Source organism: Bombyx mori, chromosome 9, assembly GCF_030269925.1.
Source record: "Bombyx mori chromosome 9, ASM3026992v2".
Classification (NCBI taxonomy): Eukaryota; Metazoa; Arthropoda; class Insecta; order Lepidoptera; family Bombycidae; genus Bombyx; species Bombyx mori.
The window spans coordinates 3,743,926-3,771,759 of NC_085115.1; the positions used below are offsets into that span (position 1 = coordinate 3,743,926).

General features: G+C 38.1%; 1 protein-coding gene across 2 annotated transcripts in view; it reads right to left on the reverse strand.

Annotated features, from left to right (window-relative positions):
- The window catches only part of LOC101741374 (phosphatidylinositol 4-kinase beta), a 59,625-nt gene that overhangs the window by 24,166 nt on the left and 7,625 nt on the right, over window positions 1-27,834 (reverse strand). Inside the window, exons 1-3 of one of the 2 annotated variants that reach the window (XM_012697292.4) lie at window positions 12,553-12,852; window positions 11,531-12,419; window positions 6,516-6,716 (exon numbers count right to left, since the gene is read on the reverse strand). In XM_012697292.4, coding sequence (XP_012552746.1) covers window positions 6,516-6,716; window positions 11,531-12,419; window positions 12,553-12,608 — 1,146 coding nt within the window. In that variant the 5' untranslated portion in view covers window positions 12,609-12,852. Of the gene's footprint in view, window positions 1-6,515; window positions 6,717-11,530; window positions 12,420-12,552; window positions 12,853-27,834 lie in introns of those variants that run through there. The other variant, XM_004922881.5, reaches the window with a different exon arrangement.

Consider the following 27,834-nt stretch of genomic DNA (forward strand, 5'->3'; position numbering starts at 1 on the left):
GGAACAGAAAAACAAATTGATGGAAGAAAGTCGATAAAATAAATTCAATTTTAGAAATACATGCCGGGTCGCGTGTTGCTCATCCTTGGCTTAGTGTAAACAGAAAACAAGATACATTTACCAAATTGAACATAAACTGTAATTTTCTTAGGTTCATATATACATATATTGTGGACCCGCGATACAAAGCGAAGGGAGCAGCTCCACGTATTACTTACTATACTATTATTTTAATTGTCTTCCGAAGACATTAGTGACACATTTCAAGCAGTTAAATTTTCTATTATTTTCTATCATGAACACTCCGATTCACGAATAGTTTTAATACTACTGTATTAATGTGAGCTCGGAACACCATTCGGAGAAACGGTTTACCCAGCAATGAAATTTTGATAAACATAATTCTTGCATTTATTCTATTATAACCTATTAAATTCAAATTTATATATTCTATTCATCGATAAATATTACAGAAATTACCTAATTTGTATACGCATAACGTAATCTAATTACGCAAAATCCCAGAGTTGACAATTAATTGGTTATTGACATAATGAAATTGTCGCAGTTTTGTTTTGAATCAACGCGTGAATCACGTTGTCCGGTCCAAAGTTTAAGATGCTCGCGTCATATGCTGAACATTGTTAGAGACTTCACTCAAGTCTCATCTTTAAATTCGCCTACACATCTACTCCAAAATATGGTAAACCAATTATGTTCACTGAAATCTTTACTAAGTAAACGTTTATAATAGGAGTCAGACAAATGAAATGCGAAGTTTAATAAATAAAAATTTCCTTAATATTTTTTTCTATTTTATCTAAACTCATTTTTAGTGTGAGTTCGTAACTTTATTATCCTACTATTTAAAAAAAGGCAATTTATTTCAGTTGCACACCAAAAAAAAATACAACAACAAGTCAGTACCGTTACAAGTAAGTTTAAATTGTCGTGGCCTAAAGGATAAGACGTCTGGTGCATTCGTATCTAGCGATGCAACGATATTCGAAAATTTCGAATGAAATACGTACTTAGCAAATGTTCACGATTGACTTCCACGGTCAAGGAATAACATTAATTAATAACGTAATTACTAGTGGTAGGACCTCTTGTGAGTTCGCACGGATAGGCACCACCACCTTGCCTATTTCAACCGTGAAGCAGTAATGCGTTTCGGTTTGAATTGTGGGGAAACCGTTGTAACTATACTGAGGCCTTAGAACTCATATCTCGAGGCGGGTGACGGCAATTACGTTATAGATGTCTATGGGCTCTGGTAATCCCTCAACACCGGGTGGGCTGTGAACTCGTCTACCCATCTATGCAATAAATAAAAAATAAAGATGTTATACAGAAATGGTCCACCACCTACAGCTGACATTCAGTTATTTGGCTAAAATTATATTCCATATACATAATGTCATCGAATACCCTTTAAAATAAAATAAAAATTGTCACGATATCACTTAAACAGTTTTATTTATTTATTTTTAAATTCGAGTGCTCTTAATAAAAAGTGCTTTACATACGTACATTTTTTATTGTTAAAAAATAATGACCTTGCAAATTCAAAATGAAATGGCCATAATAATATAAATACTGGTATCTTTCTAGAACAATTGTTTCTTGATTTTTATCGGAACCATTAATCAAAGGTAGCCTAACATAAAAACCATGACATTATGTAGAAGACGTAAATTAGTTTAAGGACGTGAGAAGCCGCTTGAAAGCTTAATGAATTCAAAACTATAAAATCGATTTTATCATCACGGTGATATGGAGTGTCGTGGACCCACAACTATTGGTACAACCATCAAGCATATTTGTTTTCTGAATCTATCCGACATAAAGATTTTTAGAACATTTATTCCAACTAGAGATCCCGCAGTAGTCGAAATTCGACTATAATTAATTTCATGGATTTCGACAAGCAGCGAAGAATCCAGCCTACAGACTTACCCAAGTTTGTGAATACACTAGAGCAAAATTGGAGTCGCTGGACTGACATAAATCCAGAATCTGCCACTCCAAATCAGTTGTGGAGCCGAGCAAGAGAACTCTTCCAGACTGCAGTTTCTGCTTCAAAGATACCGAATGAGACTCATAAGCGTCAACACTGGATGAGTGTCGATACCTTTGCTCTTGTAGAGGAACGACGACGATTGAAGACATCGGGAGCTGATCTGAAGACCTTAAATGCTAAATCAGCTCGGATACAAGAAGCATGCAGACGGGACCGAAATCAGTATCTCCAAAACCTCTGTATTGAACTAGAAAAACACGCTAATAAGCATGAAACACGAGATCTTCATCAGAAAATTAAATCCTTAACTAAAACTCTATCTTCATAAACATGGGCTATTGAGAATTCGCAAGGTGAAACAGTAACAGACCTTGAGGATATTTCCGAAACGTGGAAACAGTACTGCCAATCTCTGTTTCAAGATCCTAACTCGCACTGTTTCGATCCAACAGCACCTCAAGATGAAGAGATAGAGCCGAGCATTCTTAAGGATGAGGTTAGGGCTGCAATAAAACATCTTAAGAAAGGGAAAGCCACAGGGAAGGACGCCATTCCAATTGAAACGATTGAGGCATCTGGGGAGTATGGCGTTGAAATTTTCCATACCCTGTGTAATAAAATATGGCAGTCTGGAACTTGGCCCCAAGACTGGGTTCATACTGTTTTCGTGCCACTGCATAAAAAAGGCTCGACAAAAAGCTGCAGTAATTACCGTCTCATAGCGTTGATTCCACACGCATGCAAGATATTGCTGCGTATCGTTAACGAGCGCCTTAAATCGTACCTCTCTAAAGAAATTGCTCCTGAACAGGCCGGCTTTGTGAAGGGTAAAGGTACACGAGAACAAATATTAACCGTTCGACAGATCATCGAAAAATCCCGGGAATTCAACAAGCCTACGTACTTATGCTTTGTGGATTTCTCTAAGGCGTTTGATTCTGTCAAATGGCCAAAACTTTGGGAAACTATTTTGGCCATGGGTACCCCCAAACACTTGGTCCATCTGCTGAGGCGACTCTATGAGGAAGGAACAGCTTCAGTTAGAATAGATGACATTCTATCGCGTCACTTCCACCCTAGCGCAGGAGTTCGCTAAGGGTGTATTATATCACCGCTCCTGTTCAATATATATACGGAGCTTATAATGAGAATCGCCCTCGAAAACTGGTCAGATGGAATAACTATCGGAGGTCGGAAGATTTCAAATCTTCGTTATGCAGACGACATCACTTTAGTCGCGTCAGGTGTTAGCCAGATGGAAGAGCTACTCGGTAGAGTGGAACGCGTCAGTCTTGATTTCGGACTTAAAATTAACCGCAACAAAACAAGTGTCATGATTGTCGACCGTGCTAATAATAACTCGCCAGAGGTTACAAAAATTGCGAACTGCGATGTCGTACAGTCATACATTTACTTAGGTGCACTGATATCGAACACTGGCGGGTGCGTTGATGAAATCAAGCGGCGTATGGCTGTTTCGAGGTCAGCCATGGACAGGCTGAAGAAAATATGGGGGAATCGAAATATCACTAAAGCCACTAAAATCAGACTTGTAAGAGCGCTGGTCTTCCCCATTTTTCTTTATGCTGCTGAGACCTGGACATTGAGAGAAAGTGAGAAAAAGAGGATAGATGCTCTCGAAATGTGGTGCTGGAGAAGAATGCTGCAAATATCGTGGACAGAGTTCAGAACGAATCAGTCAATTTTACAGGAACTCGGCATCAAGCAGCGACTATCCTCCATCGTTCAGGGTCGCATTCTCACTTTCTTCGGGCATGTGTCGCGGCGGGGTGACGACCCAGTTGAGCGCCTTGTGGTGCAGGGCATGATAGAGGGTACAAGACCGCGCGGCAGATCACCGTTACGATGGACCGACCAAATAAAGGCAGCTCTAAACGGTCCCGTTAACGAGTGCACAAGAAGGGCCGCGGTACGCGAGGAATGGCGACGTCTGGTGAAGCGCACCACCAACCCAAGTGATGACCACGACCACTCTGCCAAGAGTGCATACGACTGAGAAGAAGAATAATCACAAATTTCGCTAAGGCTACACTATAATTTTTTTTAATAAAGACAAACAGTATTTAATCTATTCTGAATTTGACCACAGACGTCAAGAACAAAAGTTTGACGATAAATAGTATGCATGCGTGTCATAGACCGATAATAATATGTGTGTGCGTCAAATACTTGGTATGTAGTGTGTGTAATGTTTTCTTTATTGATTTAATGTATCTTTTATGCATTATTTAAAAAAAATATTAGTATTGTGCATTTCTTCTCTATATTCTCTATAAGTGTAGAAAATTTCATACTCCTCCGTCCCCGCAATTTTCGTAACAAGGGATACAGTTTTTGCTTCACGTACTAATATAATATAGATAAAATATTTACTCAGAATTTTTATTGCCTTTGTAGGCAGACGAGCATACGGCCCACCTGATGGTGGTTGTTACCGTCGCCCATGGACGTCGGCAATGCCAGGGGCAGAGCCAAGCCGCTGCCTACCGGCAGATACATCGAAACCAAAACTTTGTAGCATTTACCCTTTGTGGCATTGTCTAGGGGAGAAAGCAGTACCAGGGGCAGAGCCAAGACGCTGCCTACCAAAGGTATATTAAGAACGGTCCATAGGTATTGAGTCAATCAATACCTATGGACTAAACCCAACATCAACAGTCGTAATACGTACTTGATTTAATTAATGCGAAAGTGAGTTTTGCTTGTTGCGCTTTAACCACTCGACCGTCCATCACGATATTTTGCATACGCGTTGAAGATACACATAAAAAGACCTAGAGAATCCTTTCATTTACGAAAAAACTACTATTACTGAGCAATAGATTTTCTTTGCATTTGACAGAGTTGTTAATAATATTATTTATTTATTTTAATAGTTTATTTGGAGCACTATGTTGAGTATATCAGAGAAAGTGTGAAAGTAGCCCCGGTTATCAACAAATTAATGAGCGGACGGTTAGCGTGGTATGGACTTGTGATGCGTAGACAGAAGATGCATGTGACTAGGAGATGTATGGAAATGGTAGTGCAAGGTAGAGGGGATAGAGGTCGACCGAACAAGGAGTGTGTGAATGGATGGAGTGTGTGAATGACGATATGAAAGAGAGAGAGGTGTGTGTGTGTTAAGATGACGACTGATGGAAGAGAATGGAAGAGAAAAATTTGCTGTGCCGACCCCACCTAGTGGGATAAGGTAGAGAATAAGAAGAGATTTGGAGCACTAATTTAAATATTTCAAATAAAACACTGAATCGAACTCTTAACGCTCGAAAGACGTTTTCAGAACGTCCTAATTACAACAGCGTAAAGAACGCGGCAATTAAACATTGACGTCGAGCGCTAATTAACAGCCTCTATTGTTTCCAGACTTCACATCGGTATGAATGAATAACAAGTTAGAATATTTAAAAAATATATATCATTTCATTTGAAAAGAATTGCTTTAATGAATCAAAACCGAAGCTTATTGTGTGCCACAGACGTTCTATTAAGCTGGAATTATCTCCGGTGTACCAGAATAACAAATGATTGAGACGACATATCACCGATATCACAGAGATTCCGACAGGGAATCGTAATCGGACCCAGTGAGTTATTGGGTACTAGAGGCTGTCAAAGTCTACATATGCAGAGTATTTTATGTACATACGTGATGCCAAATATTCGGTAGCTAGCCTATTGCTAGGGATAGGCACCAATAGATATCACAACTGGAATCGTAAAATGACTATGTCAGACCTTTCAACACGGAACATACTATGCGGGTTTATTTTTTTTCTACAAAATGCTACCCGCCTGCGGGATACGAACATCGGCACAGTCGTATCGCTCAACACGAGTACATCTTCTTATTCTTTAGGCCACGACGAATTCATAGTCTACATTATTTCAAAAATCCTTGACTACTCACCTATTTCATTGCGTTAGGTCAATCGAATTTTGACATATAATCATGTTTTTATTAAAAAATGTTACTAAATTATTTAAATGGATTGGTTCTTGGGGTCTGGAGGCAACGACTAAAGGAAGGTGCTCCGTCGACCGTATGCTAGGTAGATCCTGGTTCGGAAGTTATTGTTCCCAGCTTGTCTATATCTATCTAATCTATACTAATATTATAAAGAGGAAAGATTTGTTTGTTTGTTTGTTTCGAATAGGCTCCGAAACTACTGGACCGATTTGAAAAATTCTTTTTCCATTAGAAGCCGACATTGTCCCTGATGAACATAGGCTACTTTTTTTTATTTATTTTGATTTTATTTTTTTGGTTTCATGTGTGTTTTAATGTTTCCGAAGCGAAGCGAGGGCGGGTCGCTAGTGTCTTATAAATGTCGTTAGCTACCTTGTTCTACGACGGTTACTGCCACACAAGTGGCACAAGCACGGTGTGAGCATTGTTGCCACTGCCACACAGCAGGCTACGGATTTTTTTTTCAAAGCTGTCTCGTAGATGAATGTAAGCGATTCTTACCTTATCTTTGCTATTGAGCACCGTGGCCGCGTACGGTGATATCCTCAACACGTAGTGAGGCTTGTGATATAGGGGTAGCCAAACTTTGGCCGGCAAATTCAGGTTCAGAGTCGCTAGTTCAGCTCTGAGGTGGCCATTCCTTCGTTCCTTGTCCGCGACGCTGGCCAACCGGCGTCCGATATTCATTAGCGCCAACATGAACTGCAATATCAATTATTCAGTAAACTATTTGAAACCGACATGAGTACATATAAAACATATAAAACATACCTATTTTTTTAAGGTGCTTCAGCACTAATCGTTTTTATTCGATCGTAATACGAATTTAACCTTTTTATTTTTTATTGCATAGATGGGTGGACAAGCTTACAGCCCACCTGGTGTTTGTGTGGTTACCGGAGCCCATAGACATCTAGAACGTAAATGCAGCCACCCACTTTGAGATATGAGTTCTAAGGTCTCAGTACCTATAGTTATAACGGCTGTCCCACCATTCAAACCGAAACGCATTACTGCTTCACGGCTGAAATAGGCAGGGTGGTGGTACCTACCCGTGCGGATATACAAGAGGTCCTGCCACCGGTAAAAACTATAGAAGTTTTTCTATATCGTTCCATTGCTTGATTTTTATTTTTATTTAGTAAGTTACCGGAGCGCAAGGACATCACGGCGCGCATGTCGTCACCCACCTTGAGACGTGAGATCGAAATCCTAATTCTATAATAGCTATACCAATCTTCAAAGCGGAATACAAGAGCGTTTCGCAGAAAAAATAGTCAAAAAATAACGGTATCTATCGCTACTAGCTATACTATACGTCCTTAAACCAATTACTATATCACTGAATGTATACACATTTCTGAATTGATTACTGATGTAGAGGTTATCTTGTACTTAGCGATCGGATCTTTCCGATTACAAGGACTTATCACGAATCGATTAGTTAACAACGTGATTAAAGCCGTAGTTATTGTCGTTTACAATCATTTATTTAATAACAAAACTACGTTTGGATTACCCTAGTAATCGGTGATATTAGTTTGAACAACATATATTCAAGAAAGTAGCTGTTTGATTTTTTAGTTTAGATAGCCTATTATCGTATTATCGGTTAGGCACCAGCTACCTCGACAGTCGCAGTTTCAAGGCTACAAAAACAATTCACCTCCACGTGTCTTTAATAAATAAATAAAATTGCCGAGCAATGTTTGTATAGACATTTATAATGAACTAGTGATGTTTCTCAATGTTTAATATCTTAAATTTTTCTAATGAAAACTAACTTTACGGTTTAATTTAGCACTTTTTACTATGAATTTTAAGGTACAAATTTCATTTATTTATTTAAAGTTTAAATTTTCTCAACCGAAAATTTGTCACGATTACTTAAGATTTAGAAAAATATTAAATTATGTTAACGATCGCTGCCGCGACAGTCACACGGGCCCCACAAGCAAAATTACAACACCGCAGAGCAGAATTCCACATTTTAATTGGCCAATAAAAAATGTGTTAATAACCGAGTGACATCTAACTGACGCTGACGAAAGACCAACCTTTGGTCCAAGGTTTGTACTACATTGTACCAATGTCATCTAGTATTTTTTTTTATTGCTTAGATGAGTGGACGAGCTCACAGTCCACCTGGTGTTAAAGTGGTTACTGGAGCCCATAGACGTTTACAACGTAAATGCGCCACGCACCTTGAGATACAAGTTTTAAGGTCTCAGTACAGTTAAGACGGCTGCCCCGCCCTTCAAATCGAAACGCATTACTGCTTCACGGCTGAAATACCGCTAATACATTTCGAACCACTTCGAACACACAAATAGCGCCCATTTTCTTGTTATACGATTTTGCTTTGGTATTGTCCATGTAACTTTCCGGCATAATAATATACCTACATACTCTCATACTATGCTGAGTACACAGTTCTAATGCTAGACCCAAAAGTGCAATTAACAAATTACAGATCAGTTCCCACTCGTCTCTGACAACGCAAGGGTGCAAACAATTTCCGATCTAATATTCCTTGTATAATATTTTGATTAAAGAAATTGTAAAAATAATTGTATTATATTTCTATGAATCATTCTTTTATTTTACTTTAATAAAAGGCTTTTCAATAATTCAGTATAACGTTGCTAAGGGATATAACCGTGAGCATATAATTCGTGATATTTAAAACAGTATGTCGTAATGACAGAGAATGATTTTAAAACCTTTTTTTGATATTTAATTTCGCGACAATGATTATACGAGTATTAGTCAATAATAATTAACAAGAGAACTTTGAAATACCAGAATTAGAATACATATAATCAAATATGCATTGCCCTGTCTGTTACATTTCTTATACCAAAGCATGGTAATTTATATCTAACTAGCTGACCCGGCAGACTTCGTAGTGCTTCAATCGATAAATAAAAGACCTAAACTTTTATATAGAATAAACTTAAAACAAACAAAAGGAATCCGTCCGACGGGGGACACGTCAAAGGGAAAACAAAATTGTTATTTTTATTTAATTCCGAGAATTTTCATATTTTTATACCTTTTAAACCTTCTCTGGACTTCCACAAATAATTCAAGACCAAAATTAGCCAAATCGGTCAAGCCGTTTTCATGTTATGTCGTGACAACGGAAAACGGGTCCACCATATTAAATGCTGCTATGACGAACTGCATCTTTCCCGCGGCGTGGAAAGAAGCGGACGTTATCGGCATACACAAGCCGGGCAAACCGAAGAACGAAACCGCGAGTTACCGCCCCATCAGTCTCCTCCCGGCGATAGGCAAACTATACGAACGGCTCCTTCGTAAACGCCTCTGGGACTTCGTATCCGCGAACAAAATTCTGATAGACGAGCAGTTTGGATTCCGCGCCAGACACTCGTGCGTCCATCAAGTGCACCGCCTCACGGAGCACATCTTACTAGGGCTGAACAGGCGGAAACCCATTCCGACAGGAGCCCTCTTCTTCGATATAGCGAAGGCGTTCGACAAAGTCTGGCACAACGGTTTGATATACAAACTGTATAACATGGGAGTGCCAGACAGGCTCGTGCTCATCATACAAGACTACTTGTCGAACCGTTCGTTCCGATATCGAGTCGAGGGAACGCGTTCCCGGCCCCGTCACGTCACAGCCGGAGTCCCGCAAGGCTCCGCCCTCTCCCCGTTACTATTCAGTTTGTATATCAACGATATACCCCGGTCTCCGGAGACCCATCTGGCGCTCTTCGCCGATGACACCGCCATCTACTACTCGTGTAGGAAGAAGGCGTTGCTTCATCGACGACTTCAGACCGCAGCTACCACCATGGGACAGTGGTTCCGGAAGTGGCGCATCGACATTAACCCCACGAAAAGCACAGCGGTGCTCTTCAAAAGGGGTCGCCCTCCGAACACCACGCTGAGCATCCCTCTCCCGACTAGGCGCGTCAACACCCCCGCCCCCGCCGTTCGCCCAATCACGATGTTCGACCAGCCCATACCGTGGGCCCCGAAGGTCAAATATTTAGGCGTCACCCTCGACAGTAGGATGACATTCCGCCCCCACATCAAGACGGTACGCGACCGTGCCGCCTTCATCCTAGGACGTCTCTACCCGATGATATGTAGGCGAAGTAAAATGTCCCTTAGAAATAAGGTGACACTCTACAAAACTTGCATACGCCCCGTCATGACCTATGCAAGTGTAGTGTTCGCTCACGCGGCCCGCATACACTTAAAATCCTTTCAAATCATTCAATCCCGTTTTTGCAGGATAGCCGTCGGAGCCCCGTGGTTCGTCAGGAACGTCGACCTCCATGACGACCTGGACTTAGAGTCCATCAGTAAGTATCTGCAGTCGGCGTCCATGCGCCACTTCGATAAAGCGGCACGACACGAGAACCCTCTCATCGTGGCCGCCCTACATTCCCGATCCTGCGGACAGAATGGAAAGCAGTCGACGTCGCCCAAAACACGTCATCTCGGATCCTCCCGATCCACTAACGGTGCTTTTAGGTACTTCAAGCACCGGTCACCGTTCTCGTCGAACCCGTCGCTTGCGACGAAGGGCTCGACGAGTAAATTAACTCTCAGACACAGCCCACTGAGTTTCTCGCCGGATCTTCTCAGTGGGTCGCGTTTCCGATCCGGTGGTAGATTCTGCGAAGCACGACTCTTGCTAGGGTTCGTGTTAGCAACATCGTCAGGTTTGAGCCCCGTGAGCTCACCTACTAAAGTTAGGGTTACGCTGACATAGCCTCTCAAGGCTCTCAGCTTAGGTAGGAAAAAAAAAAAAAAAAAAAGGAAAACGGGTTTCATTTTTATATATATAGATGTGCTTGTTGTAGTCTTATAAATTTAATAACATTAAACTAAATGCAAATGTAACATATTGACAGATCTTATAAATGCTATCAAAGATGATAGCATCTATAAGATCTATCAATACGGAATAATATTTTATTTCGATTAGTTAGTGATATTTTCAACGATCCTTTGAAAGTTTTATTTAATCAGCTAACTTTTTTAAGACCTATTGTTTATTAAGATTTTATGATATTTTAAAACCTTTAGATTTAGATTAGATTTACGAAATCAATATGAATTCACTATTACATATTTATTCTGTTTACCCTGCTGTTCATGTTTTGATGCAAAAAGTTATGTATTCGTCAAGAATTTACACAAGTGTACGCGGCACGTGCCGTGAAATGTGTTTAACACATTACAATTCATTTAACTAATCAAAAGTTGGTTCGGTATATAAACTCAAATAAGTTCATCTCGTTTCTGTTTACAACAAAAAATAGAGATGACCTTTATATATTGCCATTTTAATTCACTTACTCTGTGTGAAATGTTACCACTCTATATGCTACGAGTTTAAATAAATGAATTTAAATTGTTGCACTATTCTGTTTTGGGATTCAAACACTTATCGTTGCTGTCGCCAAACATTTTAAGGTCCCACCCTAAAATATCGATCGACTGATTTAATTAAACGAATGATTAATAATTACCTCTAAATGCGGTGCCAGTCTGGGAGCGTCGCACGAACACTGTTCCCCACAAACACAACCATTATCGAAGGCCCGTCCAGATGTCAAGTCCCCTAAATATTTCCAAGGAGGCGTCGACACTCTCAACGCCGAAGCGTCCGATTGTGTTCGGTGATGTCCTCTTTTCGCTGCCGGCCTAATCTTTTCGGCCAGTATGGATTCTCTCAGCTTCATCGCTTTAGACGTTGTCGAATCTCCACCGAACGCGGTCAACAACCATACGAGTCGCAGCGAAAACTCCGTGCTCTGTTTACATCTATGAATCAAATACGGCTTTAGCACCTCCGCTACGTCGGCTAACTCTATGTACATCGTTGCCAGCTGCGGCAGATAAAAATCGACATCCTCGTGCGGAAACGAAAACAACTTATTCGCCAGATAAGTCTGTACGCCCGAGGAGTTGTGAAAATATTCTATTGCCATGTTCATGTCAAACAACGAACTCTCGAATAGTCTTAACAGAGAGTCTTTGTTTTTGGACGTGCTTGCGACGCTGGTGCCAGCTGTAGTTGTCGGTTCTGCTATCGTATCGGGGGGATCGGGAGGTTTCTCTGTGTCTTCCGGATTTCCAGAATCAAGACTTTCTCTAGACCGCGCCGCTGTCGGGAGCGGGGGTCGCTCGTCTTCGTTGTCATCGGGCGGCGTGTGAATACCAGAGTCGTCTGAGCCTGTCGGCACTTCCGGGGGTAGCGCCAATCTTGGTACCGTCGCTTCGATAGTGAGTCGCAGAGGTGCATCCTCCGGCGAAGTTGGTGTCATGTCTTCTGGTATCCGTTGGAGCACAGAGTCCAGGGACCTGTTCCTTTGATGACCGCATCCCGCTGGCGGCCCTCCTGCGCCTGTCACATGCCTACAACAACAAAAAAAAACATACGTAAAATCATATGGTTTTTCCAAAATCTATAATATATTCTATTAAAATTGAAACCGGTAAATATATTGCTTTATTGTTTATATAAATGTATGTATTATTGATAACGCACTTATAAAAAGGATCCTCGTAATGTTGAATTCCGATTACGATAATTTTCCTAACCATCTGGTCGACTAAACTTTGGCTGTTAATTCGTAAATCACTTGATTCAAAGCACAGAGTAGGTACGTAATTTAATTATCATCCACAACAGCAGCCACGAGAACGAAGCGTTGGAGCACGAGCGAGCGGTAGTCACAGCCCGCAAACAACCTTGCGATGTTTCACAGCGCGTAAATAGAAACGAAACGCCGACCGACCGACAAACGCACGTCCATCCTTGAAGCGGCCGTATGCCATACTGTCATTAAAGTCTGTCTCGCGTCCGTATTCTGTGTATTTTACGCAACTGAACTCAATAAACGCTCCGCATACCATTCGAATAAGGATCGCCTCGATTACGCAGCCTAAACACCACCCAAAGAATTTTTACTACGAAACAAGTAAACAAAGATCTGTGAGCACATTTCTTGGACCGACTGACTATACGATGTTAAAGTTTTTCAAGAAGTGGAATTAATTTTTACTTTTTGTTTGTATATTAAATTTGATAACTACACTTGATCAAACATACGTCATGTAATCAAAATCATATTATTTGCGTGAGTTGCGTGTGGCTAGATAAAAAAAATGTCGATAGTATTTATACTATTATTGAATACAAAAATGGATTCGGTACACTACGCTTATCATTAAGATTTGTATCGACAAAGTTGCAAAACCAGTTACTACATCAAAATACGAAGGCGAGTCTCTTATTAGTATTCACCGTGTGACTTTACTAGTTCCTTATGAGACCGCGTGGGTCTCGGGGCTCAGCCGTGACGGAATAACAATGAAAATAACAGTTACAAAAGAATTTGTGTAATATCTACGACAACTGTCACTTCTACGTAATTTTTACGTTCGACAAAAGTAAACGTCTAGACAGTACCAGTTTCGAGATAATATTATATTTCCCGATCGCTATCGTAAAACAGTCGATAGCAACTTGTATAAAATAGAAAACTACATGGCGTGAATTTTGCCAATGGTATGCCGTTTGAGAAAGTAAAAGGAAGTGGCGGTGTTGAATGGAATGCCATAACCACACCGTTCTTTAATGGTGAACGAATTATCGTAGTTTATTTTTGGATCGTTATCGGGAACCAAGAGTGTTTGTTGCACCCTCGGGAGTAGATGTGCTGCTAAGTCCCAAACGACAGTACAATTTCAAATAAGTAAATAATAATATAATTATGTACATTCTGTATTATGTAATTATAATTTATACAAAAATAACGAAATTGGTTCTTACACATTTTACTGACTTCTAAAAATGAATGTTAGAGAAGTTTTATGATTTTTATATTGTTATTAATATGTTTAATTTGTAATAGGTCAGATGTACAGCTTCACTTGAATCCATTATTGCGTGTAGGTTGAGTTTTTGTGAGGGTCTATCGAATGTCGAATACATCTACAGATCGTTTCGGCATTGACGTCAATAATCTAGATTCTAGACTATCATAAAACAGTGCAACTATACCAGAAGAGTGTATGTACATTAAAGATATTAAAAAGAAATACACCTCAACTTTAAATAAATTCACTTTACTGTTTAAAAACGCGCGTGAAATCGCAGAGCACGCCTAGTTAAATAGCACAGCTCCCAATTTCTCCGATAACTAAGTCGATATCGAATGACTAAAACAACACGAAGACAATTAACAGTCCAACTATTAATCAGGATTAATCTTTTTTTCATGACGCTAGTCGGCTAGATAATTCACAAAACAATAGAATCTGTTCCTTATTTCAATGAAAACAAAGCAATTAAGACACTTTAAGCTGTGACGCCAGCAAACAATGATGTCAATGAAAAACCAACAGTCTTTTAACGACGACAAATTTTAAAGTTATTGTTACATTGATTTCAATTGAAGACTTGTTAAAACACTGATAGTTAATGAGGCATATTTTTGTTTAACATCTAAACAATTCAGATTTTGTAGCTCTTCGTATGGCCAGAGGTTCTTGCACCTGTCTATAGTAATAGACTGGGTTATTTCTTAACTAGCGACCCGCCCTCGCTTCGCTTCGGAAACTGTAATTTATTATTGATTTCTCCACTATTTAATGGATGTTATTATACATATAAACATTCCTCTTCAATCAATCTATCTATAAAAAAATTGCATCAAAATCCGTTGCGTAGTTTTAAAGATTTAAGCATACATAGGGATATAGGGACAGACAAAGCGACTTTGTGTTATACTATGTAGTGATACTGGCGTTCCTAATCTATTACTTCAACTGTGTTTATATAGTACTTATTCCCTTGGTTCGTTTAGCTGATAGGATATGTTCTGAGCTCGCACAGGTCGTTAGCACCGTCCTGTCTATTGCTACTGCGAATCAATATATTTTGATTTGCTGTATAGGTTGGGGAGCAACTGCCCGGGCAGTGGGGTTTACCCCGAGACTCATTCCGTGCCCCCCTAAAGGGTGCACTACGATCCGTTTTTTTTTTAATTCGATAGCCGTCATGTAATACCAGTGAGACATTAACTTAATTTCTCACTTAATATTATAGTGTTTATGGGATACTAATAATTACTTATTATCAAATGCATTGTGAGATCGTCTGCCGATCGGAGCTGATAAATTAATAAAAAAGACGTGTGGCACTCGGGGACTGCTGCGGTAAAGCTATTGCAAAGCATTTTTTATCAACTTATGCAATTACAATTAGACAATAATAATTTAATATTAAAAAAATAATAAAAATAAGACCACGCCATATTTATAAACATTAACAAAAGCAAAACATTAACTGTCCCCTTCACACTCATAAGCTAGACCGCGTGAGAGAAATGGGCAGACTTTTCATGATGCTCATGCAGTGCGACGTCACGCCGCGCGCTTAATCACAAACACTACACCAACGCAACGTGTGAATGTGTTGAACGCGAGCTACATAGTAGGCGTAGTGGGGGTGTCAGGTTATTTTCGTTACGAAATTTCTTGATTCAGTCGCCGCGCTCAAGGCCCGCGATAGAAGCTATGCAATAGCTTAAAAATCAAAACCTTTAATTAACACGTTTTATAGAGCATGTTCATTCAAATACTTTTTTTCATTTAAGAAATCCAGATACCTATATCTTAAAGATTCATTTAAATTATACACATACGTACAATTCATTTGAACCAACTAACAATTCAAGATTTTAATGGAAGTAGCACGTCGATCGTAGAGTTCTAAACAACAAATTGACGTATTCGAAATAATAGAGCTGCTTGACGTCATTCACTGATTCTATTGTTCTGAATTTTTACACGCTCACGAAAAAAAAAAGGAAAGCTAATCATCCGGGCTTCTCGGAGAAGTGAGATTACAGACAATAGAGCCGATTAAGCGGTCTTTAAAAACACACCTGCTTGGGAGAGCAGATGTCGAGTTATTGTTTGTCGTGTTTACCGCGGGCAAAGAATTCGAGCGGACTTTCAAAAGCGGACGTAGAATTAAAATCGTGATATTCACAAGCGATCAAGTTTTTATTTTTTATTGCTTAAATGGATGGACGAGCTCACAGCCACCTGGTGTTAAGTGGTTACTGGAGCCCATAGGCATCTACAACGTAAATGCGCCACCCACCTTGAGATATAAGTTCTAGGGTCTCAGTATAGTTACAACGGCTGCCCCACCCTTCAAACCGAAACGCATTACTGCTTCACGGCAGAAACAGGCGGGTGGTGGTTCGTACCCGTGCGGACTCACAAGAGAACCAGTAAAAAAGTCAAAAATTCTTGCAGCGTTTTTAGTCGTTTAGAAATAATTACTTTTGGGTATTGAACGAGCGATGGGGGAACACGAAACTATATAGTGTTACTCACGCTTAGCAAATCGTGGCGAAAGTGAACGCCTCTTTCGGCCTTGCCTTTTTGTTTTCGTGTGGATAGACGATGCCATGCAATTAAAATATGTTAACGGAATTAACAAACAATTCTTTACGTAACCTTTACGTAAAATAAATAAATAAATATATAAATATTTTACTAACAATCACGCCACGTTAACTGGTCCCGTGATAAGTTCGTAAAGAACTTGTGTTACAGGTACCAGATATCGGAAATAAATGTAAGATTTTTATTATACACATACATATATTTAATATGCATCCATAACCCTGGAAAAGACATTTATATTTATCATACAAGTATCTTCCCTTGGCGGGATTCGAACCCGCGACCCCCTAGTGTAGTGACCATGTCACTTACCACTACACCAGACGGACGTTATATAATTAAATGAATATTTATTGGGCCTGTTGTGTTGTCAAGCTTGTAAAACATTCTGTGGCCGTCTTCTTTCTTATACATGAATGAAACAGTCTTCAAATGCGGAAAACAAACGCGAGATTTATTTGCAGCGGTTTCCTAATGAAATTTCTAATGTAGTCCGCTTTTAGGGAAATTAAAATCGAACAACCGCGTCTGGAATGTTTCAGAAGTCGCGTTTCATAACAACATAAATACTGACTGAAACGCGATTCGTCAAACTTGTGTTTTACTGTAGCTCGCCAACACTGCGCACTACTAAGAATAAAGCCAGCTAATAACAATAACTAGTGTTCCCGGAATAGTCGAAATTCGACTATAATTAATTAGAATTGTAAGTTTGTACACTATTACGATTGTATTTTATACTTCTATAATCACAAATTTCGCCAAGGCTACACTATAAAAAAATATTAATACAGACAAACAATATTTAATCTATTCTCAATTTGACCACAGACGTCAAGAACAAAAGTTTGACAATAAATAGTATGCATGCGTGTGTGCGTCAAATACATGGTATGTAGTGTGTGTAATGTTTTCTTTATTGATTTAATGTATCGTTTATGCATTATTTTTAAAAAATATTAGCATTGTGCACTCCTTCTCTATATTCTCTATAAATGTGGGAAATTTCATACTGCTCCGTCCACGCAATTTTCGTAAAAAGGGGTACAAATTTTTTGCTTCACGTATTAACATATAGATATTACTATGAACTGCATTACAAACAAGATATAACGAGCTAGATTCTCATATCTAGTTAATAAACGATTCGAATATTTCTTGTAGTGAATTCATTTTTTCAATAACTGTATAGGTAAATATGGACGCAAATTTTTGTTAAAACAATGTGATATCAGTAGACATTAAGTTTTAAGCGCGCGTATAATTTTTCTTATTTACGCAAGTGCTACCAATGTAATTCAACAACATTCGACAAACACACTCAAATTTTTAGTATATCAACCGATAAAATACCACTCCTAGTTGTGAATTTGATTTCTTAACGTATTCCGTCATTTTAATATATTAATTTATAAAATGGAAGCTATAAACATTTAAAGAAGATTGAGTAAGTCATCTCAGTAGTATTATTATTAGCATACATAATTACTATACTATTGCTATATAAAAATAACATATCGCACCTTTAGAATTAAAGTGGCTTAATCCGAAATTTTTGTTTTTGGTAAACTCCAAAAATGTAATTGAAGAATTGTATTTTTTTTGTTTTTCGATTTTTATAGTTCAAGACATGCGCTTGATTGAAAAGAGACGAAAAGAGTACGTTTGTCCTTCTCTGGAATTAAAGAGACTGTTTAATTTTATACACTGATAGAATACATGCTTAAAAGTGGTATGAAGTATAAAAAACACTTTTTTTTTATTTGTAGTTATGCCACTTCAATTTTAAAGGTGCGCTATATACACGTTCGACAATCGGACGAGTAGGTATATTATTTTTAAACAGCTAGTAAGAATGAACTCTATTGGGGTAGCGGATAGTGCCATACGAAGTTGTAGATGAAAAGACCATTTCAAATAATTTCTTAGAGAACTCGAGTCTCCAAATAAAACGCCTATGACATACCTACACCCAACGCTACCGTAAATAGAAGTGTACAAAAAAATGTTAACTCGGCATTTATATTTATTATCCTTTATCATGAAATGACTTCAAAACATTTGTTAATAATTTTCTATTAGTGAGAATTTGTAATAAATGCGTCGATCGAGTAAGTCATGTAATGATTGATCCCTTCAATGCCAGAGAATGTCGGTAACCTATATTGAACTATTATAGAAATCTTTAAATTGTTCAACCACGCATGCGGGCGTCGTGCGTGTAATCTAATAAAAGACAGTGTCAATCCTAATTCCTAACCTACCTATTGTTGCACGCGAACTTGGATATGGCTTCTTCCATCCTGTCAGGTCTTTTGTGATTCCATTAGAAAATCACGTGTTTCTTTCTTGTTTATTATTTGATTCATGAGCCACACTATACTGTGTATTTGAATGAATATGTACTATAATATGCATATATTAATACGTGAAGGAAAAACTTTGTATCCCTTTTTACGAAAATTGCGCGGACGTAGGAGTATGAATTTGCCCACACTTATAGAGAATTTAGAGAAGGAGTGGACAATGTTAATATTTTTTAAAATTATGCTTAAAAAATACATTATAAATCATTAAAAAAAACATTACACACACTAAGTACTATGTATTTGACGCACACACGCATGCTTACTATTTATTTATTGTCAATCTTTTGTTCTTGACGTCTGTGGTCAAATTGAGAATAGATTAAATATTGTTTGTCTTTATTAATATTTTTCTATAGTGTATTCTTGGCGAAATTTGTGATTATAGAAGTATAATAATAGTCTTTGAAAATAGAATCATAATAGTGTACAAACTTACAATTTCAATTAATTATAGTCGAATTTCGACTACTGCGGGACCACTAGTATTAATAATACGGGCTACGGAAACCATTGTATACCAAGTGGGCTCGTTCACTCATTGCGAGTAAAAAGGAACCGTTTAAATATGGTAATATAATAATATTCTAGAAACTTCATACAGAACGATTTAATGTTCTTTTATGTATGTCGCTTATGGATACTTGAATTTCACTAAATTCAATTTTCTCTTTTATTTGCGGGTTATAATGACCCATGACCGCTGACCGTGTCAAGGGTGGTTACCCTTAACCGGACTTGACTTTGATGTCATTTATTTGAATTTCCACCACAATTGAGGCTAACGAATTCGATCAACATGAAAACATGTACTTACAATAAGTACTTCTCATTTATCATTTTTCTTGACATATTTGGGTGGCTAATTGTGGAATAACGATTTTTCTATCAGATTATTTAGCCGAAAGTAAGGTCTCAAATGTGGTATACCGAGAAATAGCTCCTCGATAAGCCAACGTCCATGAAGGGGTAACCAATTACCATCATGTAAGTCGTTTATTCGTACAACAACAATGTTTTTAAGGTGCAAAAGAAACATGTTTACCACCAAGGAAAAACCCACAAATTCAATGTTTATATCTATGAAGTTTATTACATTTTACGCAAAAAAATACTCCGCAGACAAATTGTTTTTCCTGTGATTATGAACTGGCATTCATTCAACCATTGCTTCGACCTCGGTTTTGCGAATGTCAGAGCAACTTGTATTGTCGAGAGTCGAAATATCTTACTCCCACGATCTATACTTACTTACTACTTAAATTTTAATTAATCAATTATTTTTTTATTGCTTATACGGGTGGACGAGCTCACAGCCCACCTGTTGTTAAATGTTTTCTGGAGCAAAATTCAAAATTGAAATTCAAATAGGCAGGGTGGTGGTACCTACCCGTGCGGACTCACAAGTTGTCCTACCACCAGTAAAATGAATGATACCCAATGAACATTTATAATTTAACTGAAACCCAATGAAAGTTTATAATTTAACTAAACGGCAGTTATTGTCTACGAGAAAAAAAAAGTATATTTTTGTAACAGTATTTTTTTTTAAATCTGTTTTTAATGCACGAACGATCTAAAATTCCAATGAAGTGTTCATCTGAAAAGTTTCGCACAGTTGCGCATCGCTAAGCAAGTTTCGGACGAGAGCACATGGTAAATACAAAATTGCGGCGGAAACTAAATCGCGTTCATGAATTCTTATATATAGAAAAACAAGTTTTTGTATAACATGAATTCGACATAAATAGCTTTTCAAATATATTTCTAAACTAATCATTCATCACGGTTACTAATGTAATGAAAGCAAATATGACAATCATAAGTTGTTTATTGACATTTGTTAATGCACTAGATGTAAACAAGCTCCCACCAAGTGGCAAGTACTCGAGATATATGACGTCACAACGCAAATGTCACCACTGCCTTGAGATACGAAAAAAATCGCATCTATTTGTAAAAAAGTTGTCCTACCCTTTAGAGTAGAAAGCACAACTGCGCGGCAGAAATATGCACGTAGATGGTTACTGTATGTGTACACAATACGTCCTACGACCGGTATCTAAATTAACATTAAACACGACACATTAATAATAATCACGTACTACCAACGGATGGCATGAAAGCTTCCCATAGACACAGCCCACTGAGTTTCTCGTCGGATCTTCCAGTGGGTCGCGTTTCCGATCCGGTGGTAGATTCTGCGAAGCACTGCTCTTGCTAGGGCCAGTGTTAGCAACACTTCCGGTTTGAGCCCCGTGAGCTCATCTACATGTTAGGGTGAAGCTGAAACAGCTTCTCAAGGCTATCAGCATAGGTAGGAAAAAAAATAAAGAAAACTGTTTATGTATCGATCTCGGATCTCAAAAACAAGCTCTTTGTTTGGTCTCACAGAACTTTATCATCATGTATTTTATCAGAGTGCATCGATGCACACAACGTGCATAGTATAGAGTATGCACAGCTGCCGAATGCATCCGTTCCGATTGGCGGGCTTCGGAAACCGTTTGCCATACTGATTTCGTTTCAAGATAAAGAGCGAGGCAGATGCGTAAACCCAAAATCGGGCGGCGGCGGTTATTTGCAACAAAAACAAGCACGTTGAAAAAAACAGCTGTTTGCAATAGAAATACCGATGCGAGCTCGCTGAATTGAGATCCTTATTGTAAATGCTAAATAAAGTTATTTTCTTAAATTCATTGCCTGTTCATTTTCATACAAACACAAAGTCATAAGCGAGATTATTATAATTCTGCATGAATAAACCACTACGACACGCTGAACGAACACAATGTGGTCATTGAAGTAAAGTCAATCTTTGAAATACATTGTTCGGATCAGTTTTATCTACAATAAAAATCTTGGAATCACGTGTGGCTTAAAGAACTTGTAATACAAGGTAACTATGCGATATCTAACACTTAAGTAACCATAGGTAGCCATATTCTCATATTGAGCCCGTGAACTCATTTACCATCGAAGAATAGGTAGGAAAAATAAAAACAAGTTTGTCAATGTCCAACTAGGAATTTGGAACAATAAGGTACGCCTCATAAATAATCTAGAACGTCGAGGTCTTTACCCTTTACACTATAAAGGGGCGTTAAGATCTAATGGGAAATGGATTATTTTTGTCGACACAAGTTTCACAACGTTAAAAAGAATCTAGATAGATCTATCCTGTTTAATTTTAATAAACAGATTTCTCATACAGGATAACGCAAGACTGTGCATTTTAATTCCTCAACTGATCAATAATCGGAACGAGGAATTACTGAATTTGGCTTTCGTACGAAAAGGCTATTTCAAACAATGGCGTTATTCACGCTCAAAAAGAATGCTTCCTTCCATTGCAACGAAGGGCAATTAGATTACTTCCTTCGAACACAATGGAATGTAAAAACGCTGATGCCGTGACGAGGCAGCCACAATTAAACGAGAGGGTGACACAATTGGGTGCCCCAACAAAATAGTGGCGTTATAAAACAAAATGACGTCATTTATATAAGAAATACAATGCTTTTGTTAAAGTTTAGCAACATGTCAAATGACCAAGCAATTGTAAAATCATAACGATAAAGGCTGCTACCAAGCTTTATAATATTTTAAACACATTTGACTACAGTTACCCAACGTTGATTGACCTCGACTGATACAAGGAGATATGTGAATTGCCACTTCCGAAATCGAGCGAATGCGAGGCCACAGGATTATCTTAATGCACCAGCAGTATTAGTTTAATAATACATTACATCATGCAAACGTTTAGTTGAAAGTATTGATTAACAATTTACAATGACTGTATTGACATAATTTTCATGTGTCACCAATGTTTTTCCTTTTTTGTATGAGATTTAAATAAATTGAATTTCAAACAAAGATTATTTATAGATAATATTATGTATACAAAAACCCTTTCTTGCCTTATGGCTTCTTATTCTTTGAAATAGTCGAATTCGGATATTTTTTAGAATAAATATTGGTCTACTTATTTTAGTATATAATACCATACTGACCCTGTATTATTTTAAGTAAAAAAATTATCATTCCACCAAAGAGCTGATTTAAACCGTCCAAAAAAGTAAGGAAGCAAGGTTTTTCATCTCGTATGAACTGATCAACTTTATTACCTACTAAACCAATTTTATTATACTCTTATATCAAATGCCGGCGTATTAATCTACACAGAAGAAGTCGACATAAAACCTATTATTTCGAAAGTTCCTTAGTACTTATTGATATTTCAATGCAAGCACTACTAATATATTTCATTCCATTTAAGACATTCTCACGACTGCAAGCCACTTGAGACGGATCAAAAGGAATGTGAAATATCTGATGACTGTTATTGTGTACTGTAGAGTTGAAGACCCTCGGTCTCGTCGTGGGTGAGGGCCCCTGATTGATAGTTTCCGTGCATTGTGTCACTCCCTTTTATATCCAGACTGACCTAACACTTAACACTTTTAGAACTGACCGTAACAAACGTTATCGCTATAATAATATCCCCTCGCGTCTTCGTATGACGTATGGACCATCGTGGTTTCTAAAAATAATACGTCCGAGCTCTAGACGATATTAAATTATGAAGTATCAACTATAATTTTCGTACTTTTTATGTGTTTAAATATGTTTTTATATACCCTGTCCTTAAGAAGCTTATGTTTTGTAATGTTCCTTAAGCATGTTGCAGAACACACGGGGTGTAACTATTCGTAGTTTAAACTGTGCATGTTAATTAAGACAAAATGTTATTAAATTTTAACTAATTAAAAGCTAATTCATTAGTAGTAAATCAGCTATTTTTACCATGTAATAGGGCACATGCCCTATAACATTACAATACTGTCTGCACGGGTTATTGCCTCAACTCCTCTAGTTTCCGCCGCAGTCATGAGTTCGGCTTTTAGACTCCCGCAAACATTACAAAATATAATTGAGACTTCGATTTCATGTGAAAAGGAGGATGTCGGCACTGGCGAGATTCAGAGAAGCACTGCTCTTGCTAAGGTTAGTGTTAGCAAGTCGCCAGGCCACGTGATCTCGCCGAACGTGAACGGTAAAGTTTGGATAGCCCCTCGATATTACTAGCATAGACCCACCCGTTGCTTGCGACGAAGGGCTCGGCGAGTAAATTAACCCATAGACACACCCCACTGAGTTTCTCGCCGGATCTTCTCAGTGGGTCGCATTTCCGATCCGGTGGTAGATTCTACGAAGCACGGCTCTTGCTAGGGTTCGTGTTAGCAACATCGTCAAGTTTGAGCCCCGCGAGCTTACCTACTAGCCCGGTGACGCTGATATGGTCTCTCTAGAGTACTCTAGACCGTCAGGTTAGGTAGGAAAAAAAAGCATAGGTAGGCAAAAAAGAGCACTAGCGACATTCACCTATACTCATGTGTAACAACTAAGCACCGGCTGGTGGTGCAATAAAAATGATCTAATTTAAATTGACAAAGTTACATAAACTATTTCCTACGTTATTACATTTTGTAGAGTTTCCACCTTTGATAGGTTATTACAATCTAATTTATAGTTGTTTAATATAAAAAAATTCGCATGCGTATTTTGTGCTCGTGAGTGCGATTTCATTTGAAGATCAGATGAGTATATGTCAAAAAATAAAAATCATTTACAGAAGAGGGCAGATAAGTCGGATACTCGAATATAAATAAAGAACACGCAATACTATGAGAACATCGGGAAACAGAATGTAGGTACGTTGTGTGTTCATCGACGCACAACATAAGGACAACGTTGCGAAAAAAACAAAACAATATAGGTAATTTAAGCAATACTGTGAGTAGTTCTTATTGTTTTCCGGTACATTTTTAGAAAATTGTTTTATTAATTTATATACTCTTAATGTAGATTTGACATGATGGAAATTAACTACTGCGACAGTTTGTTTTCTTTCCTGCATAATTACCATGGGTCGTAGCTTAATCGCCTTCATTCAATGATTAGAGTTCTCGAAGAATCTGAAGACCGTGTTCGATTACCAGTAAGATCCGATTTACTTTTCAAAGATATCTAGTATGCGAGTTCGATGTATATAGTCTTATTTTTTATATGTAAATTTTCGGCAACCACAGCACAGGAGTACTTAAAAATTTTAAAGTATTATCCGAATTCGGATTGAAGCAAATTGTTTAGTCTATCCAAAATTATGAGACAGAATAAAACGTTAGGCATAAGCTAAGTTATCAATCAGATAGGGGTCGTCGGCTTGGCAGTCATACGGCCTCGAAAGAAAAATCCGTGGGAAGGAGCATTATGGGGCCAGTTCGTAACAGTGTTACAATGGAGCGACTTGTTCAGATCCGTTACACGTCTCGAGAGATATCTAATGTGAAAACATCCGTTACATGTCCACTTAACTACTGAACGTACGACTGTGTGCTTTCTTAATATTCTTTTATTTAAAACTCAACTAATTCAGGAATAAAAAACAAATTAAGTACTTTGGTCATTCGTGGCCACGAAAATTTTAAAATATTTTAAAAGGTGTAATTTTTTTTTTTTATATTTATCAACTGCTTGAATTGAATTTTTATTGCGTGGATCGGCAAACGAGCTGACAGCCCACGTGATGTAGTGGTTATCGTCGCCCATAGATATCACAACGTGAATGCCTACCTTGAGACATGAGGTCGAAATCTCAACTGTATTGTAAACGATTTATCCACCCCTCAAAGCAGAGCGCTGATAGTGGACAAAAGTAGATTACGTGAATAATTTGGGAAGTACGAAGAGATCTCGAAAGCATGCTCCACGTATGAATAATTTAAAGATTTATAATAACTAAAGCTACTGAAAGATTCGCCACTATTATCATTATGGGATTCACTAACTGTATAAGGTCGAAAAAAAATTGAAAGGGATAGCATGCTCATCATCGCATATATGGATGACATAGGATGAGTATTGGTTTTACAAATGTGTATAGCTGAATTATATATTTTTTTACATTTTTATGTAGGTACATATATTGTCGAGTGAGTATATTGTCTTTTTTTTCCCTACTTATACTGATAGACTTGAGAGGCTATTTCAGTTTCTCCTCGACGTGTAGGTGATCTCACGGGGCTCTAACCGGGAGTGTTCCTAACACTGACCCTAGCAAGAGCAGTGCTTCGCAGAATCTACCACCGGATCGGAAACGCGACCCACTGAGAAGATCCGGCGAGAAACTCGATGGGCTGTGTCTATGAGTTAATTCACTCGTCGAGCCCTTCGTCACAGGCGACGGGTTCCACGACGACGGTGATCGGTGCTTGTGGTACCTAAAAGCACCGTTAATGGATCGGGATGATCCGTAATGACGTGTTTAGGGCGACGTCGGCTGTTTTCCATTCGGTCCACAGGATCGGGTATGTAATTTCCGGCGGCCACAAGAAGGTTTTCATGTCGTGCCGCCTCCTCGAAGTGTACATTTATTGTCATTGCCTGTAAAACGCAGTGCAGAAAAGATTCATGTCTTTTAATTCGGTCATTGGGTCGCGTGTCAAAGCTGTGTCGGTTTGACTCAGTGCGATTTGCAACTCCATTCGACTTTACTATTCGATTTGTTCCTCGAGTTTATTTTAACTTTGATTATTAAAATTGGGAACATAAGAACTGACTGTTAATAAATCACATTGATAGCTATTGTTTATTAAGATCCCTTTAAGGGGGCAAATCATATTTTATACAACATTCCATGTCTGACCTAAATGAATATAATATTGTATAATAGGTTACGAGTACACGGGAAGTCATTTATTAGGGCACGGATACTTCGCAGAGCCTACAGAGTTCATAGACATTATAACGTAAATGCCACCCAGCCCAACTCATGGCGTAAACTCAAAGTTGTAAGAAATAGAACAGCTAAGCCTACCCAATAAACCTATGTACACAAAACTATAAATTTAATGTAAAGGAATTATAATTCAATATAATTTAATAAATTGTTTTATAGTAAAAAATTGTATAGTACTGTTGCGATTTGAAATTCGAAGCACGACACAAAACATAGACAATTGTATAGGATTTGGCCTGCAACAGAATGATCAGAAGATAGAATACATCTAAAAGTTTATTCTACCGCATGTAAATCCAACCAAAAGTTTGAAAGTTACCCACTAAATAATTTCTAATAATAAATTATATTTATTGCTTGTGAGACTGCACGGACAGATACCACCACCCTGCCTATTTCTGCCGTGAAGCAGTGCCGTTTACGTTGTTGATGTCAATGGGCTTCAGTGACCACTTAGCACCAAGTGGACCTTGATGCACCCGTCTAAGCAACATACATAATTTCATAGAAATTAATGTCAAGCTTAAATTTTACTTTGAGGTTTCATCTTTTATGTGTCGATGATTCATACCTACTGATAACAATAACAGATTTTTACGAGTGAAACACAACATTGGTGTCACATTGACTCTAAGCAACGATGACTCAATATTTAAAATTAATAATAAACCCACACTCCACTGTAATAATAACTTATATGGACTCATCCACAGCTTTTTCTGTTGTGTACATAATGTAGATGGTATCGTGTTCGCTGATCAGCACTTTGTAGCCTGCTGGTGATACTTACGATACGATCTTGGTCTTGGAATCTTCAAGCCTACTTCTTGTCAGCCTCCAAATTAATTATAAGGGCATATACGAAAACAGCAATCTACTTAGAAGAGCCTACAAACATACAACCGATTTGATACGAAATCCAAAAGATACGAATTTTTAATTAAAATGGCTAGTTTGAATCAGACAAATACACTTCGAAATTCATCGGGTTTGATAATTATAAATGATACCCGTTTTATACATATATGTATATACATTTACTAAGTTTTTCAAAACACTCAAATTCAAAAACACATCTTAAACGATTAAAATGAGGTATGTATGAGGAAAATCTAAAGATTTCTTCAAATCAATTACCTATTCTCGTCTAGATACAGCAAAAAACCTCTTACGT